Raw genomic sequence first — 18,479 nt, forward strand, 5'->3', positions numbered from 1 at the left:
CCTCTCTCTCTCTGTCAAATAAATAATAAAATCTTTAAAAAAAAATAAGTTTACCAGAAAAGGAACTACTATGGCTTTCTGGAAAATAAATTAAAGTCTGTGTGGAGGGGTGCCTGGGTGGCTCAGTCGTTAAGCGTCTGCCTTTGGCTCAGGTCATGATCCCAGGGTCCTGGGATCGAGCCCCGCATCAGGCTCCCTGCTCCACGGGACGCCCGCTTCTCCCTCTCCCACTCTCCCTGCTTGTGTTTTTTATCATAAGCAAATGTACACACTTTAAAGCATGGGCTAAGTTTCAGATGTGGTCTGTCCTTCGTAGATAATATACGGAAGCAAAAGCAGACCTTGCCTGATGCTGTTAAGCAGTCATGATTGTTACTTGCTCAAAAGAATCACTATTGCAATTAAAACCTCATCTCCAACACAACGGGAATGGGAGTTAACCAAGGCTTGGACCTCAACCCATGGTCTCCACTGTGTCTCCTGCTTGACTCTGTCCTAGTGACACAAAGAAGTCACAGTCAATACGTGTAAACCTAACACTTTAAAGTTGTGGCTTGTCACCACCAGCAGCATCTCTACCAACCACTCTGGTCTGTAGTCACATCCCCTTGCTTTTGTGACTACAGGTTCCGGTTATGATTGCTGGTAGTGTTGCTATATAACAAATTACCCCAGAACATGGCAGCTTCCTTTTTTTTTTTTTTTTTTTTTGCTCTTGGTTTTCTGGGTCAGAAATTTGAGAATGGCCCAGCTGGACAGTGATCTCTGGGGGTCTCTCATGCAGTCGCAATCACATGTCGGCTGGGCTACAGTCACCGGGAGGCTCAACTGGGCTGGACATCCAAATTGGTTCACCAGGTATGGCTGGCAGGTAGTGTGGACTATCAGCTGGGCTCAGCTGGTGCTGACAACTGGAAGCGCTGATGACTGGAAGCACTGACTCGTGCTTCCCTGGCATGGTGATCTCAGGGTTGTTGGTTTTCTTACCCGTAAGGTGCCTGACTTCTAGCTTTCCCATAGTGAGCGTTCCCTGAGAACGCGGAAGACTGGCTAATATTGCCTCAGAAGTCACGTAGCTCGGCTTCTGTTGCATTCTATTTGCTATACGGGACACACAAGCCCACCCAGATTTGAGGAAAGCGGATTAGACCCCACCTTTCAATGGAAGGAATAGCAAAGATATTTCGACTGTTTTCTAAAACTGCCACGCTCTGTGACCGATGTAATAACCAAATTAAATGTGATCGCCTTCCTTATACTGATGTTCTCTGGGGTCTTCACCTATAATGTTACAAGTAGTCATAGAAATGCAAATCTAATCAAATGGCTTGGCTAGATTTATTATCGCAGAAGCCTCAAGAGGCTCCCATCTAATGAAAACAGATATCTGGGGCACCTGGGTGGCTCAGCTGGTTAAGCGTTTGCCTTTGGCTCAGGTCATGATCCCAGGGTCCTGGGATCGAGCCCCGCATTGGGCTCCCTGCTCAAGTGGGGAGCCTGCTTCTCCCTCTCCCTGTGCCCCTCCCCCCACCTGCTCTCTCTCTCTCTCTCAAATAAATAAATAAAATCTTTAAAAAAAACAGATTTCTGTGCATCTTGACCCTCTAATTTTGTAGGAGAAGCATTGTTTTTCCACCTGCTCCACGTGAAGATACTGAAAGCTAGCAGGACTTGCAGTCACTTAGCTGTGTGAGTTTCAGGGCTAAACATTGAACATTCGTTGACTCTAAGTCTGATATCTGCAGCTATGACTCTGAGAGGTGAGAGCTTAAATGAACTTCAGTCATGTCAGTGACATATTCTGCCTCAAGTACCTGGACCGTTGGAGATGAGTATATCTTACATCCTAGAATTGTATCCTGAGATGTTCTGACCCACTTGTTTAGGCTGAGCATTGTACCAGTGCCAACTGAAAGGAGTATTTGCTGTTCTTCTGGGCAAAGAAAATGGAATCAACCATCTTTAGATTCCTAGAACTGCAGCAAAACCATGCACCAGAAGGGAAGGAAATTTTATTCTGGGGATAGCATGTTTTTATCAAACGCCTGGCTGAAGGAATTGAGGATTAATAAGGATTAAAATGGCAAGCAAAATGAAACTAGATGGAGTTCCTAAGGGCTCAAGGGACCAGACTAGAATTCACTATGATCCTCAGCAAATTAAAAAGGCAGCTTGTTAGAAAGGAGATAGAACACAGGGGCCGGGGGGGGGGACAAACGTAGGATGGCTCATCCCAGTGAAAATCCACATGTCTAGGCAGGTAAGTAAGACTGGCTGGACCACAACGAGAGTAGACACTCATACCCAAGCCGGTGAGCATCATGTCAGTGATGTTTATTCCAGCTAGGGAGCTCATGAGCACGACTACAAAGTATTACCTCAGTATGTAGCAGCTATCTCGGACCCCCCCCCCCCGCAAGATCACCTCTCCTTGTAATGCACACTCAAATTTCCTTTGTCTTTTCTTTAGTGGCCTTTATCACTATGGCAATTTTTAAAATTTTGGTGTGATTCTTTGACAAATATCATCCTCCTACAAATGGTCGGTTCCATGAAAGCAAGTTCTGGATCTGGTTCTATTATACATGTCATGCTTGTCACAACACCTCATTTATAGCTACTGTCCTCTCGATGTGTATTGAATGAATAAATTAATACTAGGATGAGTATAATGTAAACCATGGGTCAGCATCGCCAAATGTGGCCTGCTACTTGTTTCTGTATGGTCTGTGAGCTAAGAATGGTTTTCACTTTTTTTAATGGTTAAAAAAAAATCAAAAGAAGAATAGTATTTGGTGACATGCAGATATATGAAATTCATGTTTCAGTGTCCACAAAGAAAGTTTCCTTGGAACACAACCATGCTCATTCACTTACATAGTGTCTGTGTAATAATGTAACTTTTGTGCTTTAGTGATTTCATGCTAAAATGATAGCATTGAGTACATAACAGAGACTAAATGGTCCACAAAGTCTAAAATATTCACTACCTGGCCCTTTACAGAAAAAGTTTGCTGACCTCCTTGATAAAATCTGGCTTTTATCATTCCTGGGCTCCCATACATGGGGGACATATTCCTAAGCTTTGGCTGAAACCTAATGGGAAAAGTGACTTTTGTGGACCCTACACTGAAACATACAAAATAGTGATTCTGTTTTCTAATAGGATGAAGGTTATAAAAAAGGAACTGCCCTGTTCTCCAGAATTAGGGGAACAATGATTGACTGAATCAATAAATATTAAGATAAGAATCATGTAGAGCAGGGTTTGGCAAGCCTATGAGTTTTAGAGTCATGTAGAGCTGGGTTCATATCCTCTAGACATGAAATCTAAGGCAATATAATCCTCTAAGCTTCAACTAACCTTCCTGTAAAATGGGAATAAAATTCTCTTCCTTGGAGGATACTGTGGGGATTAAATTAGATATGATAGACACCTTTTGGGTGTTTGCCCATCCAGAAATCCTTTCTCTTAGACCCTTTCCCCCAACTGCAGGGGCAACCTGTGCAGGTCTGTCCACAGACCTGGCCTCCCCTCCTCTGGCCACAACTGACTGGACAAAGCAGGGACACCTGATGCAAAGTCTGTTGTGGGCCAACTGGATCTTCCCCCCTGAAATATTGAAAATGGAATATGGAAACTCTAGTTAGTGCATGCAAGGCACTTGGATTTGAGCCACCTGTCTGGACCACAAGCAAAGGTGGGAGAAACTGGTTTGCAGACTGAGCATAATGAACACATGGCATGATATTTTATGTGGAGAGAGTGAAAGCAATCCCGCTCTGTTGGTACAGAGCCCTCCTGGACCTATTCTTCATGGCAGCCGGCATTCCCCGCTCATGAGTACAGGTCTAAAGTCCTGCCCACGGAGTCACCCCACCTCTGCTTCCAAGCTGCATACCCCAGTCCCTCAAACATCCACACCCCGTAATGGATAAGTCACAGAGGCAGGGGAGATAAAGGATCCCTTGTCTTCCACTGTATGGGCTAAGCAATTGCTGCAGATTCCTTTTCTTTGGAATCCTCCAGCATCAGAGGATGAGACTGGGAAAGAAAACAACCACACACAGAATGGGCAACCCCATTCCTGCTAAACCAGAACTTTGGAACCTGAACATCAAGACCAGCAAGTCTCAGGAAGTGTTGTTGGGAACATATTGTTAAAAATGGAGCTTCAGTTCGAAGTTGATCTAACAACTCCCTGGCTGTGTATCAGACACTCGAGTCTTTCTGGAGGCTTTGCAAGAGTGGGATATGGGCAGGAATATAGAAGATAGAAAAGAAACAAGGGGCCCCAAGATTTCTTTTGCTACAGATTTGTAGAGAAACACATGACAGCTTAGGAAAGCCCCTAATGCCAACAACTTTCCATTTCCAAGTTTCATTCCCTTGGGTTCAACCTCATTACCTTTGTGCACTTCGTTCAGGGAGATAATCCTGCTTTTTAAAACTAGTTCCAATGGACTTCAGTCTGTTGTCACAAACATGCCCTAACTGAAACAAAATGTAAAGTTCCTGGCGCCTAATTGTTGTTTAACAATGTAACGGTTGCTGTTACTATTACTTTAAAAATTAGTATGAATTGGCACTGTTGCTGTGGTAGCCAATGGTCATAGTTTTTATCGATGCATGCTGCAGTACGTAGGCATGAAATGACACTTCTGGGATTTGCTTTAGAATAGTTTCACAATAAAACTATTTTTAAGAAGAAAAAATAGGGGCGCCTGGGTGGCTCAGTCGTTAAGCATCTGCCTTCGGCTCAGGTCATGATCTCAGAGTCCTGGGATCGAGCCCCACGTCGGGCTCCCTGCTCAGCGGGAAGCCTGCTTCTCCCTCTCCCACTCCCCCTGCTTGTGTTACTGCTCTCTCTGTGTCTCTCTCTGTCAAATAAATAAATAAAATCTTTAAAAAGAAGAAGAAGAAAAAATAAATAGATAAAGCAAGTGTGGCAAAATCTTGGTAATTGTTGAATCTGGGGGTGGGTATATGGGAGTTGATTGTATGATTCATGCTACCTTGTATATTTTAGAAAACTTCATAAGAAGAAGATGATGTGAAAATTGTTTTTCAGAGTTAAAATAATTAGGTTTTAATCATGTTAAGTTGCTTAGACAAAGGCTCTAAAACACCAGTTCATCATGCATGCTCTAAAGAAAGTGTCCAGACGCTTGATTCATTGAAAGCTAAAAGGAGACCTATCTTGGATGATGTGGAAAGGCCCAGAGACAGGGAAATGGACCAAATGACACTTTAAGATCCATCCCCGCCCCCAACACACATGTATACACTTCTCAGCTGTAGTATACTATATTGGAAATTGAAGGGTTTCCCCAAAAACAAAAGGCAAGGGATTCTCCTTTCTAGGGGTACTTAGGAAGCCATTGATAATCCAGAATGTGTCAAAGAACTGCAGTATTTTCTTAGCTCCCAAAGTGGGAGACAGAATCACATTACTGATTTCTTCTGTATCCATACAGGATGCTAATGGAAATGAGGGATACAGCATCTGTGTTTTCGAGTATTCTGTTCTGCAGCGGATAAATCGGCCCCTGGAAACTCTCTGTGCTGTCCTGGTTGCCTTCCTCCCGCAAGTACAACCAACTCCCTCCGAGCCGTGGTTAATGAAGTCCAGCCGCTCAACGAGCTGGGGTTTTCCCAGTTTGGAAAAGTGTGAGAAATGAAGGCCAGATGTGGCCCAGCCTAAGCATGAGTAACACTTTTCAGTGGTAGATTTGGGGCCAAGAAAGGAAAATGTGGAAAGAAGGAGGCAGAGAACAAAGGTGAAGCAAACGGAGGACATAAACCCTCTCCAGAGGATTGTGTTCCCTTTACTGAAAGTCATTCTAAAGAAAGGGGCAGGGCAGGAGCTGGCAAGAATCTGGCCTATGCGAGGTTCTCCACAAATTCTTTCATTCATTAGAAAAGACCTTAGGAAAAAATGCTGAGTTGGTGTTTACTATGAGCTCCGTGCTGAGAAATCCAGCTCTGAATGAAATGGACAGAGGTCCTTGACCTCCTGTAACATAGGGTCTGTTGGGATGCCTGCAGATGAAAGTACAATTGCTAAGTGATAGATAAGCAGAACAGCACTGATCTAGAGGAGTTCTGGGCTTCTTTAAGTGTCTTGTGCCCAGAGGCACTGTGTGGCAGGTGAGCATGGTAACTAGGAATTCAGGCTCTAGATAGAGACTGTGTTCAAATCCTGGGTCTGCCCTTCCCTACCCGGGTGACCCTAGGCTGGTTATGTAACCTCTCTGTTGCTCTGTTCAGTGATGATAACGATAAAGTGACTATGAGATACAGCCCAGCCCAGCCCCATGCCCCAGGAAGCTGATCTCTGATGACTATACCACCCCCTTCTCTTGCCTCTGGCTTCTGATTGGATTTGACCTATGGGAAGCACATCCAGGAGATTGGAAGTCCCAAAGGTTTGGCAGTTGCCGACTTCTCCTCCCTGGCAGCCCTCCTAGAACCCTCTCAGGCTATAAAACCCCACCTCCTTCAGGTCAGTCAGCAGTAAAGGCTGTTTCTAGCAGGGCAACTTCCACTGTTTTCTCCCCCCCAAATAATCCCTTCACTAAACATCCTTCAACTACCCATTTTGAATATACCATGTGCCTTGACCAGAACACCTTAAAACAATGCCTGGCCCTAAATAAGCACTCAGTAAGCAGAAGCTGATGTGATCCAAGTAAGACTTTGGTTTTGATTTGTGCCATTTCACAGAAAATATCTATGACCCCCTCCCGCAAGCTGAAAACATATTGGAGTGGGGAGTAGCCCAACTTTCCCCAAAAGTTTTAAGAACACATCAAAAGAGGATAAGAAAGTTAGGACTCTGCAAAATGCTAATGTAAAGTGGCCATATGTGTGTGAAGCAATCATAATTTTGATTCCCTGGTGGCCTTTGCCTTGTGTCCAAAGGTCACAGTGTCATCATAAGAGATAATAATGCTGTAGGCCCTTTGACGATGATGAAAAAGGGGAGATTTTCCAGCAAGAGAGGCCCTGCCAAATTTGAAGTCGTTTTTTACCCACTTAAGACAGAAACTATCCTCTCTGGGTTCCTCGTGATCTAATCCTTTAAGCCTTCTGCTGGCACCGGGAACAATGTTAAGCTTCAGGATCAGGCCCTTTGGTTTTTATAATCCATGGGAATTTGAAGATGATAAATCTGTGGAGAGCCTGAAAGTTCCTAACATGTAATTGGAACCCAAGGGGGAAATAATTAAGATAGAGTCATGTAACTCCATCAACTCTTCTCCAAGCCTCTGAATTATATAAGTTCCTAGCTGTAGCATCCCCTGTCTGCCCCATTCTGCCGTGAAACAAGAAAAAAGGCAGAGACAATGAAAGACAATGACAAGAAAGATCTGTCCAATGTGACTACTAATTAGCATCTGCTATGAGAGGTCTGGTGGGGAAAGAAGTCCAAACACATGCAAGAAGCAGGAATCAGCCTTCGACCGAACTTACTCAGTCCTCCCCAGCCACCCCCCTCCCGCCCCCACTCGGCCACACTTGCCAAAGATAACTGACAGCTTCATATAACAAAGAGCACATCTGATCTATTCTTATTAATAAGATTGGTGGGGGCAGGTTAGTTCTAACTTACGATGGCCAAGGCTTCATATCCAAAGTAAGATGAACCAGAAGTTGCTTTCATTTCAGCTCTCACTGTCCCCACAAGTAGAAGCATCCCCATGAAATGGGGTGCTCCAGCCGCAGCAATGAAAGGTTTAGCAAAACCTCAGAAAATGAATCCGTATTTCTCTAGTTGTCAGAGGTGCTAACCTCAATTTGCCATCAAACCCGTGCCAGGAAGAGAGTCTGTGAAGAGCTGGGTGGGCACCAAAGCACAAGCCGGGAGCACCCCTATGGGGTCGGTGGCAGGGAGTGTCGGCTGGTCTCAGAAATGGGGGACATTCCCTCCACCTTGGCCCGCGCTTGCATTCTGCTTCATCTCCTCTTCCCTCGCCTACAGTCTGATGAGACATTATCTGACTCACTTTCATTCCTACAGATTTGGTAGGAGCCTACAGTAAGCCAGAAAGGAAAGATCATTGAGAACCACCCCTGACTTTCAAGCCCAAATAGCTTTGAATAATATCTGGCATAGAGTGTGTGCTTAAAAAAAATGTTTGCTGGACGTGAAGCCAGTGTGCAAGTTTTTGTTATGAAGCCGACCAACACATTGCTGGTGTAGCAGCTGGTTTGCCTTAACGAGCTGATCAGTATCCCTGTGGGCTTTTAAGCCATGACAATATCAGACTCAGCTATAAGCAGAGATGAAACAGGTAAATTCAGGTATATAGCACAATCTGAAGAACTATTGGGGCTGCCCTATTTCCAAGCCCTTGAAATTCCATGATTAGCAAATTACTTTGGGGGAAAATACTGCCCTCTGTAAAGTCCTAAAAAGGACTCCTCTGGGGAGCAGATCCCATAAGATCTCGTATTCTTACAGCACACTCTGGACTGTTCTGTTTGTCTTTTAATCCGTTGACTTACTTAACTTTTAGAATTGTTTTTTGAGCCAGATACGATCTTTATTGGTAACCACTGTACAGATTAGGAAATTAAGGCCATGCCATCTTGACTTTGAGGAAAGTGGCTTTTTAGAAATTTGTCTCAAGCGGGTGCCTTGGTGGCTCAGTCAGTTAAGCGTCTGCCTTCGGCTCAGGTAATGATCCCAGAGTCCTGGGATTGAGCCCACAGTTGGGCTCCCTGCTCAGCGGAGAGCCTGCTTCTTCCTCTCCCTCTGCCCCTCCCCTGCTCATGCTCTCTCTCTCTCTTTCTCCCTCTCTCAAATAAATAAGATATTTTAAACAAAAAAAGAAGAAGAAAAGAAATTTGACTCAGGCATTCCAGCACAGGTAACATTCAGAGTGTGGACTTATTTTGCAGAGCAGCTTCCTTCCTAACTGTAGAGGTTAGAGAGTGGGACACCCCAGGCCACCTGGATTGGGAGCCAGAAGTGGAGTCCATACAAGGACTCCAAAAGAACTTTTGCACTTCTGTCTATGGGGTGTTGTGAATAATTTAGTACATTATTCTTTCTTTCTTTTTTTTTTTTTTTTAAGATTCTATTTATTTGACAGAGAGCGAGAGGGAGAGCACAAGCAGGGGGAATGAGAGAGGGAGAAGAAGACTCCATGCTGAGCAGGAAGCCTTACTCAGGGCTAGATCCCAGGACCCTGAGATCATAATCTAAGCTGAAGGCAGATGCTTAACCGACTGAGCCACCCAGGGCCACCTAGTAAATTATTCTTAAATGAAAAACAGAGGGCGCCTGGGTGGCTCAGTTGGTTAAGCGACTGCCTTCAGCTCAGGTCATGATCCTGGAGTCCCAGGATCGAGTCCCGCATCGGGCTCCCTGCTCAGCGGGGAGTCTGCTTCTCCCTCTGACCCTCCCCCTCTCATGCTCTCTCTATCTCATTCTCTCTCTCAAATAAATAAATAAAATCCTAAAAAAAAAAAAAAATACAGAGCCTGGTCCTGGAGACCTAATACACAGTACAGTGATTAGACAACAAATTGTGTCTTTAAACACTGAACTTACAAAGAGACTAGATTTTAATTTTTCCCAATGCTCAAAAGAATGATGGTTTATGTGACCCTAGAAGGTGTTAGCTAACATTATCCGGCAATCATATTGCAACAAAAATGATCAAATCAGTGTCGTACACCTTGAACTTATGCAGTGTTGCACGTCAGATATAACACAGTAAAGAAAACAAAAGAGCCCAGACCCTGCAATAATAACAAACGGATCTTAAGAACACCTCACTTGGCAATGTCTGTGTGTTCTGACGGAAGTGCTACAAACACAGCTTTCTTTCCAACCAGTTGGCAGCAGGTTTCCGTGCTTGCAGTCTCATCAAGCACGGAATTGGGAGACCAATATTTGTGCTTTCCGCTTCCCTGCCACCTTGCAGACTGACTTTATCAACTGGCTTGATTGAATGTTCTGATCGAAAAGTTTCTGTGCAGAGCATGTGGCTACAACCTCACTTCCAAAACAGTTATCTACACTTAGGCAGAAACCAGAGGTCTAAGAAGGAAGAATTGAAAGAATTATGGTCAAGTGTAGGTTCTTGAAGTAATCTGTTAATCAACCTTAAGAGGAATACACGGCTGGAGGAGGCATATGGGTAATAGGCATTCCCTGGCTACCTTCCGCTCAGTAAGGGTTCATCTTCGGGTCTGTGCCTTCAAGTATCCTCACTACATTCCACCCCTTGGCTTCTGGTCTGGCTTGACCTGGGCTAGTCATTAGCTTCCTCTGTTGAAACTATACCTTCAACTTCCTCCACTTAGGGCTCCTTCCCCATCGCCTTCTTTCTAACACTTGCCTCAATCCAGCAATGACATTTCAGGGAAGTGCTACACCCCATCTGACCCAGATCTATCCCACTGTTCTCTTCACCTGGGGGCCAAGAAACAGTTCTCTGAAAAATATCTCTGAATTCAGTTGATGGATAACAGCCCCTGCTTCAATGATGAATAGATAGGAATGTCATGATGGGTGTCCTCTGGAACCCATTTCATTGACTCAACATCCCATAATGTGTTTACTCCATCCTAACATGTATTTGGGGGTGGGTGTGGAAGATGCTCCCAGCTGTGCCTCCCCCTGCATAGACCTTCATTTTGCTTCTTTGCTCCTGCCAGGCAGAGGGGCACCAGGGAAAGAGAGGAGGACCAGGGGGACGAATACCATCATTTTGGGGTTTTTTTGTTTTTTTTTTTACCTTTCAATTCTTTTTGTCTTTCCCTCAGGACTTGAGATAGACTCTGCAGGTTGTAGAATATAAAGCCTCAATGTTAATTCATCTGAAACCTTGGGTACAAGAATATTTTCCCAAGTTACTTCCATTCTGGGTCTAGTCAAATAATTATCACAGCGGCTGTTTGCCCCCTCCCATGTACCCTCACCCCAACACTGAGTCATCTGCAGCTGCAGGGGGACCGTTCCTGACACTCCATCAGCTCCCCACCTGAAGCAGGTGCGTCTCTCTTTCAAACTGTTTGAGGGCTTTCTTCAGGGCCTCCGAAAATTGCTCAGCTCACCTACAATGCAGCCAGGAAGTTGGGGATTTAATGCCCCCAGGAGTAGCCCTCAACCAATGAGAACCTGAAATCAGTAGATAAACACCTCAGCTTCTTCATTTCCTAAGGTATATTCATCAGGGTTCTCCAGAGAAACAGAACCAATAGGAGATACAGATATAGATATGTTTTTATGTTTATATATATGTTTATGTTTATATATATATATGTATATGTTTATTATCAGGAACTGGCTCATGCAATCATGGAGGCTAAGAAGTCCCACAATCTGCTGTCTGCATGCTAGAGAGCCAGGAGAGTCGGTGGTTTAATTCCTGTCTGAGTCTGAAGGCTTGAGAATAAGTCTCAGTCGAGAGCAGAAGACTGCCTGCCGTCCCAGCTCACAGTCGGGCAAAGAAAACAAATTCTCCCTTCCTCCGCCTGTTTGTTCTATTCAGGTATGGATGGATGGGTAAGGCCCATCCACGATGGGCCAGGCAATCTGCTTCACTTGGTCTACTGATTTAAATGCTAATCCCTTCCAGAAGCACCCTCAGAGACACACCAGTAATCATGTTTAACCAAAAATCTGGGCATCCTGTGGTCTAGTCACATTGATACATGAAATTAACCTTCACGGGGAACAAATCTGAAGCATGCTCTCTGCACCTGGGGCTAATGGTAGAAATCAGTTACTAGCTTTAAATTTTGCTAAATGGATACTGATGAACTCTAGATAGGAAACCAGCTCAACAACTGAAATCAAGTTTAATTCTACCAACCCACCATGTAGCATATAATTCTCAGCGTAGAACAGATTTTTAATAGTATTTTTCTTTACTTAGAAAAATTAGTTATGTATAAAAAGTCAGGTTTCTCTGGTGTTAATGCTCCATAACAAACATGTCCAAAATTTTAGTGGTTTAAAACAACAAACATTGATTTTACTATCACAGGTCTGCTGGTTGGCTGTGGTTTGGCCATTTTCAGCTGGGCTGAGCTGAGCTAGACTGGACCCCAATTTGTGAATCAGCTTTAGATCTGCTCTTCTCTTTCTCCTTCTTCTCCTCCTCCTCCTCCTCTTTCTTCCCTTCTTCTGCTTCTTCTTCTTCTTCTTCTTAAGATTTTATTTCTTTACTTGAAAGAGAGAGAGAACACAGGGGAAGAGGGAGCAGCAGACTCCCTGCAGAGCAGAGACTCCAACAGGATCCCAGGACCCCGAGACCACAACCCAAACCGAAGGCAGACACTTCACCGACAGAGCCACCCAGGCACCCCTGTACATTCTTCTTTACAGGATTTATGGTTGAAGGCACAACAGTACCCAGGGCACCCTCTTCTCATGACAGATGGTGAGAATGTAAGAGGCCAAGGCAAACCATGCAAAAAATGCTAGTACATTTAAAGGCCCTGCTCAGACATCCATGTCAAGTCTGCTTACATGCTATCGGCCGAAGAATGTCCTTGGGCTGAGTGCAGTATCTGAGGAGAAGGGACATGTACTATGCCTAGCAGAGTGGGAAGTACTGCACAACAGCCAAGGGCAAGCATATGTAATCCTGTTACTTAAAAGGAATGAAAAATTGGAAATCTACCACAATATGGAAAATTTTAAACATAGCCAAAAGGAGACAGAATGTCATAATAATCCTTATCACGTAGCTACAACAGTCATCTCACTACTAATCTTATTCACTCCCCCTCACTCCTTCATTATTTTGAAGCAAATCCTGGATGAGTGTCTTTTAAGGGAAGAAAGTAAATCTATATTTTTGCAGGGTGTGGGACATTATTTAGATCTCAAAGAATTTACAAAACAATGAAACAGATTAACTAGTAAGTTAACTTGATATGAAGTAAAGCATAAGAACATATTCAACAACATTGAGAGTTAATTCCAAGATGCTATCATGGGCACTTTATACTGAATATTGATGTATTTTATATTTAACTGCCTGGTCTAGCTAAAATAATGAATACCACCAAACTCTAAAAGTAAATGCCTACTCTTTAACTAGTTCATGAATCCTAGCAACAGATGAGGAGGAAGAAGAAAAAATTTGAAATAACAGCATTTTAAGATGCAAACCAGTCACTTTATCTGTGCATGAGGATTGTATCACTTTGGCCAAAGCCTGGCTTCCTTGAGCTACTTTATTTCATCTATTGGAACATTTCATAATATGAGACTATTACAAAAATAAACTTCAAGTGAGTTACAAATGTCAAAGAAGCACAAAACTTCAATGAGTACAAAAATAAATATTTCAGAGTGTGTTTAATAAAAAGAAGCATCACATCAATTTATCAAACTATCACTTTTAACCCATATTTAAAATAACATCTTGGGGCGCCTGGGTGGCTCAGTTGGTTAAGCGTCCAACTCTTGAGTTTGGCTCAGGTCATGATCTCAGGGTGGTGAGATCGAGCCCCATGGCAGGCTCCACACTGGGCATGGAGCCTGCTTAAGATTCTCCATCCCTTTCCCTCTGCCCCTTCCCCTACCCTCAAATTAATTAATAATTAATTAATTAATATCTCAATTTCTGAAGTGGCCAATGGAAATATATTTTTAAAGTCCTGTGGGATTACTCCACTGGTCAGCAGCGTGTTGTAGCCGGCCCTGTCATCCCGTGCCCCATTATCTACATCCTTCACCTCTGCTGTGTGATACCATATGGGCCAGAGCATTTTATATGAGGTGGGTCCCTTGAACATTGAAAAGGCCTTAGGAGAAGGGAAGTAGCTGGAGGTGGTGGTCTCTGTGATCAGAGGGAACCTGGAGACAGCGTCCAGTGCCCAAGTGAGCATTGCTGTGACTGGGGAACCTGGCAATGGCATGTGCTCCTTCATCAACGCACTGTGGGGAATTAGGCATGAGGAGGAAGCCTCGGCTCCCACTGGGGTGGTGAGGACCACCCAGAGTCACTCTTGCTACTCCTTCTCCCACTTTCCCAATGTGTGGGACAACCTGCCCCCAGCACAAGGGCTGCTGCCCAAACCCTAGAGAACTATTTGGAAGAAATGCTATTTAGCCAGTATGCTTCTTCATCATCATTGCAGCCACACATTCAGCATGAATCTCGTGAAGCTCGCCAAAACCATCCAGGGCCTGGGAAAGAGGTTCTACATTGTCTGGACCAAGCTGGACAAGGGCCTCGGCACAAGTGCCCTCTGGGCGGAACAGGTCCTGCAGAATATCCAGAGAATATCCCAGGAACTCTCCAGAAGAAGTGGGTGTATGAACACATCATATTCCAGGTCTCTAGCTTTGACCCCTTATTGCATGACTTCCCAGAGCTTAAGGACACCTTGCACAGGGACCTCTCTGATATCTGGTGCCATGTCCCCTAGAAAACCTGTCCCACACCTGTGAGAAGATCATTAAAGACAAAGCTACCTCCCTGCAGAACAGAATAGCTTTAGTGTTTTCAGGACAGCCTTGGTGTCCAGGATGAAGATGATGTGAAGCCGTGTCTGAATGCTACTGCTTGCTCTTTGTCATGGATTTCTCTAGCAGGTGGCCCAGATTATGGGGGATGCCCATGGAAGAGTACAGGGCTGTCATGAAGTACCTGGATCTGTACGGTCTCCCTAAAGTGAATGGGAGACTGACTTGTTCAGTCATGAAGCATTTCTTAGCCTTCCTAGCTACATCAAATCCTTGAGTGACTATGTCATTCTCTGCTTTAAGGGGATGTAGCAAAGATGCTTCTTTGAGTTAGATACCAAGGAAAAGAAGACAATCCTGAGAAATCCTTCCCACCAGTGAAAACTGGCTTGGGAATGGGTCCAATCGTAGGTCCAATAGGCTCATTTTCCAGTGGAAGTCAGGCTGCCTTGGGTCCTCTTCCCAGTAAGATACCTTGTTTCTCCACTAGAAATGAAGAGATTTAACCAAATACTTTCTTCTATTTCTAAAAGGGTTAGTTCCTTAAAAGGAATTTTTAAAATCCCCTATCTTCCTAGCCCCAATCATAATGCACTGTTCCTTCAAAGAATAAATATTTGTTAAAATCATTAAATAAGCTTTTTGGGTTCAGGAAAAAAAAAAAAAAAAAAACATCATGTGCATGATGGCTCTATTAGTTTGCTAGAGCTGCCATAACAAAGTACCACAGGTTGGGTGACTTCAATGACAGAAATGTATTATCTTACAATTCTGGAGGCTGGAAGTCCAAGATCAAGGTGTCAGCAGGTTTGGTTTATCTTGAGACCTCTCTGTTTGACTTGTAGATTTCTACGTCCTCACTACATCCTCACATGGCCTTTTCAATGTGCACCCACACCCCTGGTGTCTCTCCCTCCTTATAAGGACTCCAATCATATTGCACTAGGATCCCACCCTTATGACATCATTTAACCTTAATTATCTCTTTAAAGGTCCTATCTCTGCTTGCTGTGTCTCTCTCTTCAAATAAATAAATAAAATCTTTAAAAAAAAAAAAAGGGGGCGCCTGGGTGGCTCAGTCGTTAAAGGTCCTATCTCTGTGTACAGTCACATTGGGGGATTAAGGCTTCAACATATGAATTTGGGGGGAGAGATATAATTCATAACAATTACATCAGTCAGTCTTATTACAACCATTTAGAACCAATACCACTAGTAAAAAATGATTAATTAGCTAATAATATAACAATAGGAATAGTTAATGTGTAGTAATAGAACACTCATTATGTGCCAAGAACTCTTCTGTACACTTTACAAGTATTAACTTATTTTTTAAAATCCTGCCTTGTAGGTACTATCATGTCCCCCACTTTAGAGATGAGAAAATAGAGGCACAGAGAGTTTAAATAAAAAAAGTAGAGGTAAGGTGGCCAGTTAAATGTAGGAATGCCCAGTGAAATTTGAATTTCAGATCCACACCAAGTAACTTTTTAGGGCATGTATGTTCCAAATACTGCATATGACATGCTTATACTTAAAAAAATCCATGTTGTTGATCTGAAATTCAAATTTAACTGGGCATCTTATATTTTTATTTGCTAAATCTTGTAACCCTAATCACAGGCAAGATGCTTCTCCTATACTGAAGCAGTGGATTTTAAATTCCATTCAAGAGTTCCTGGAACTTTCTGGAAATACAATACAAGGTTGCCGAGAGGGTGAAAGAGAAGATGAAGGGTCATATCCCCTCTTTCAAATACAGCAACTCGTTTTTAATCTCTTTTTTTATACTAAAATTTTCTATAAATATTCATTGAGGAAAAAAAATATATTCCCTTGATTTATTTATTTATTTGATTTTTGAAGATTTTATATTTGACAGAGACACAGTGAGAGAAGGAACACCAGCAAGGGGAGTGGGAGAGGGAGAAGCAGGCTTCCCGCGGAACAGGGAGCCTGATGTGGGACTCGAACCCAGGACCCTGGGACGTGACCTGAGCTGAAGGCAGATGCTTAACGACTGAGCCACCCAGGTACCCCTATTCCCATAATTTAAAACATAAGTTTGCAAAGTCACTGTTTTTCTGGTAAAGCCAGCATAACTTTTGACATTTTGAGGTTTTTGTTGTTGTTGTTATTGTTTGGTTGGTTTGGCTTTGGGTCTTCATTTTTTTTGTCCAAAAACTTCTACCTTTGTCTTTTCCAACCTTGATATTCTCTAACTCTTTCTCCCTACAAAGAACCCACCAAGACTGGTGGACTCTGAAAGAAATGTCAGCAGCTTATAGCTGAGGCTGCCGCAGTTTAGGTCAAGTTAAATTTGAGCACAACATCATCCACACTTTTACATAATATTCACAGCTGCTTTGGGGCCACAAAGGTAGAGCTGAAGAGCTGAGACAGAGGCCATATGGTCCAGAAAGACAAAAATATTTACTATCAAGCCCTTTACGAAAAACCTTTGCCAATCCCTAGTCGGTAAGAATCTGCTTCTGATGGCTCCTGGCATGGTTTAGAAGCAAGCAGTCCTGAAGATTGTTCTGAGTTTAGAAGAGGTAAGAGTAACTGGGCAGATTGATTTTCTGTAATAATTTTTAATTACTTTATGTCACTGGGAAAAATTGTCTCAGAAAATAGCATAGCTTTCAGAACAAGTGTTTCTGTTGAAAATGCGATCACATGGATTGTTGCTGGCAATGACCTGTAATTCTAGATAGATGAAATAGCAAAGTAAGCTTTTACTGGGACAAAGTCTATCAATATTTTCCACACTGTTTATGGCTCTTTTCAAAAATGAACTGTGAAGCAGAAACCTGATAATTTTTTAAAAATTTTTTGTTGAGGCATAATTGACCGACAACCTTATATTAATTTCAGGTGTATAACATAATGATTCGGTATTTGAATTCATTACAAAATGATCACCACAGTAAGTCTAGTTAACACCCATCACCATACATAGTTACAGAATTTTTTTTTTTCTCATGATGACAAATTTTAAGATTTACTCTCTTGGCAACTTTTAAATATACAATACGGTATTGTTAACTACGGTCACCATGTGCACAGGATAGCCTCATGACTTACTTATTTTATAACTAGAGACTTGTACCTTTTAACTCCCTTTATCCATTTCAGCCACCACCCACGCCCCATCTCTGGCAACCATGTATCTGTTCTTTGTATCTATGAGCTTGGTTGTCCTGTTTTGTTTTTAAGATTCCAAAGATAACTGAGATAATACGATATTTGTCTTTCTCTGTCTGACTTACTTCCTGCAACATAATACCTCCAAGATCCATGCATGTTGTCACAAATGGCAGGATTTCATTCTTTTTTTTTTTATGGCTAAATAATGTTCCATTGTGTGAATATATATTATACCATATTTTATATACTCCTTACTGTTTTCCAAGTGGTTGCACCAATTTACATTCCCATCAACAGTGTACAGGGGCTCCTCTTTCTCCACATCCTTGCCAGCATTTGTTATCTCTTGTCTTTAGGATTTTAGCCATTCCAACAGATGTGAAGCGATATCTCATTGTGGTTTTAATTTGCATTTCCCCGATGATAAATGATGTTGAGCATCTTTTCATTTGTATGTCTGTTGGCCATTTGTATGTCTTCTTTGGAAAAATGTCTATTCTGATCCTCTGCCAATTTTTTATTCAGATTGTTTGGGTTTTTTTTGCTATTGAGTTGTATGAGTTCTTTATACATTTTGAATATTAAGTCCTTATCAGGTATATGATTTGCTGATATTTTCTCCCATTTAGTAGGTTGCCTTTTCATTTTGTTGATGATTCCCTTTGCTGCACAGTTTTTTATATTTAGGTTGATGAAGGCCACTTGTTTATTTTTGCTTTTGTTGCCTTTGCTTTTGGTAACAAATCCAAAAAACTCATTGCCAAGACCAGCGTCAAGGAGCTTACCACCTATGTTTCCTTTTAGTTTTATAGTTGCAGGTTTTACATGCAAGTTTTTAATCCATTTTGAGTTAATCTTGGCATATGGTGTGAGATAGTGGTCCAG

At 42.7% G+C, this 18,479-nt stretch overlaps 1 protein-coding gene across 1 annotated transcript; it reads left to right on the plus strand.

The window, feature by feature from the left end:
- Positions 1-2,248: 2,248 nt before the first annotated feature.
- On the plus strand, positions 2,249-14,944 carry IRGM (immunity related GTPase M). Its single transcript, XM_081832288.1, is given in 9 exon segments — positions 2,249-2,260; positions 5,479-5,592; positions 13,671-14,021; positions 14,024-14,094; positions 14,096-14,253; positions 14,256-14,398; positions 14,401-14,477; positions 14,479-14,531; positions 14,534-14,944. Coding segments are annotated over 9 exon segments (1,167 nt in total). The 3' UTR covers positions 14,722-14,944.
- The last annotated feature ends 3,535 nt before the right edge of the window (positions 14,945-18,479 follow it).

Source organism: Leptonychotes weddellii, chromosome 10, assembly GCF_054177405.1.
Source record: "Leptonychotes weddellii isolate Sample4059 chromosome 10, ASM5417740v2, whole genome shotgun sequence".
Classification (NCBI taxonomy): domain Eukaryota; kingdom Metazoa; phylum Chordata; class Mammalia; order Carnivora; family Phocidae; genus Leptonychotes; species Leptonychotes weddellii.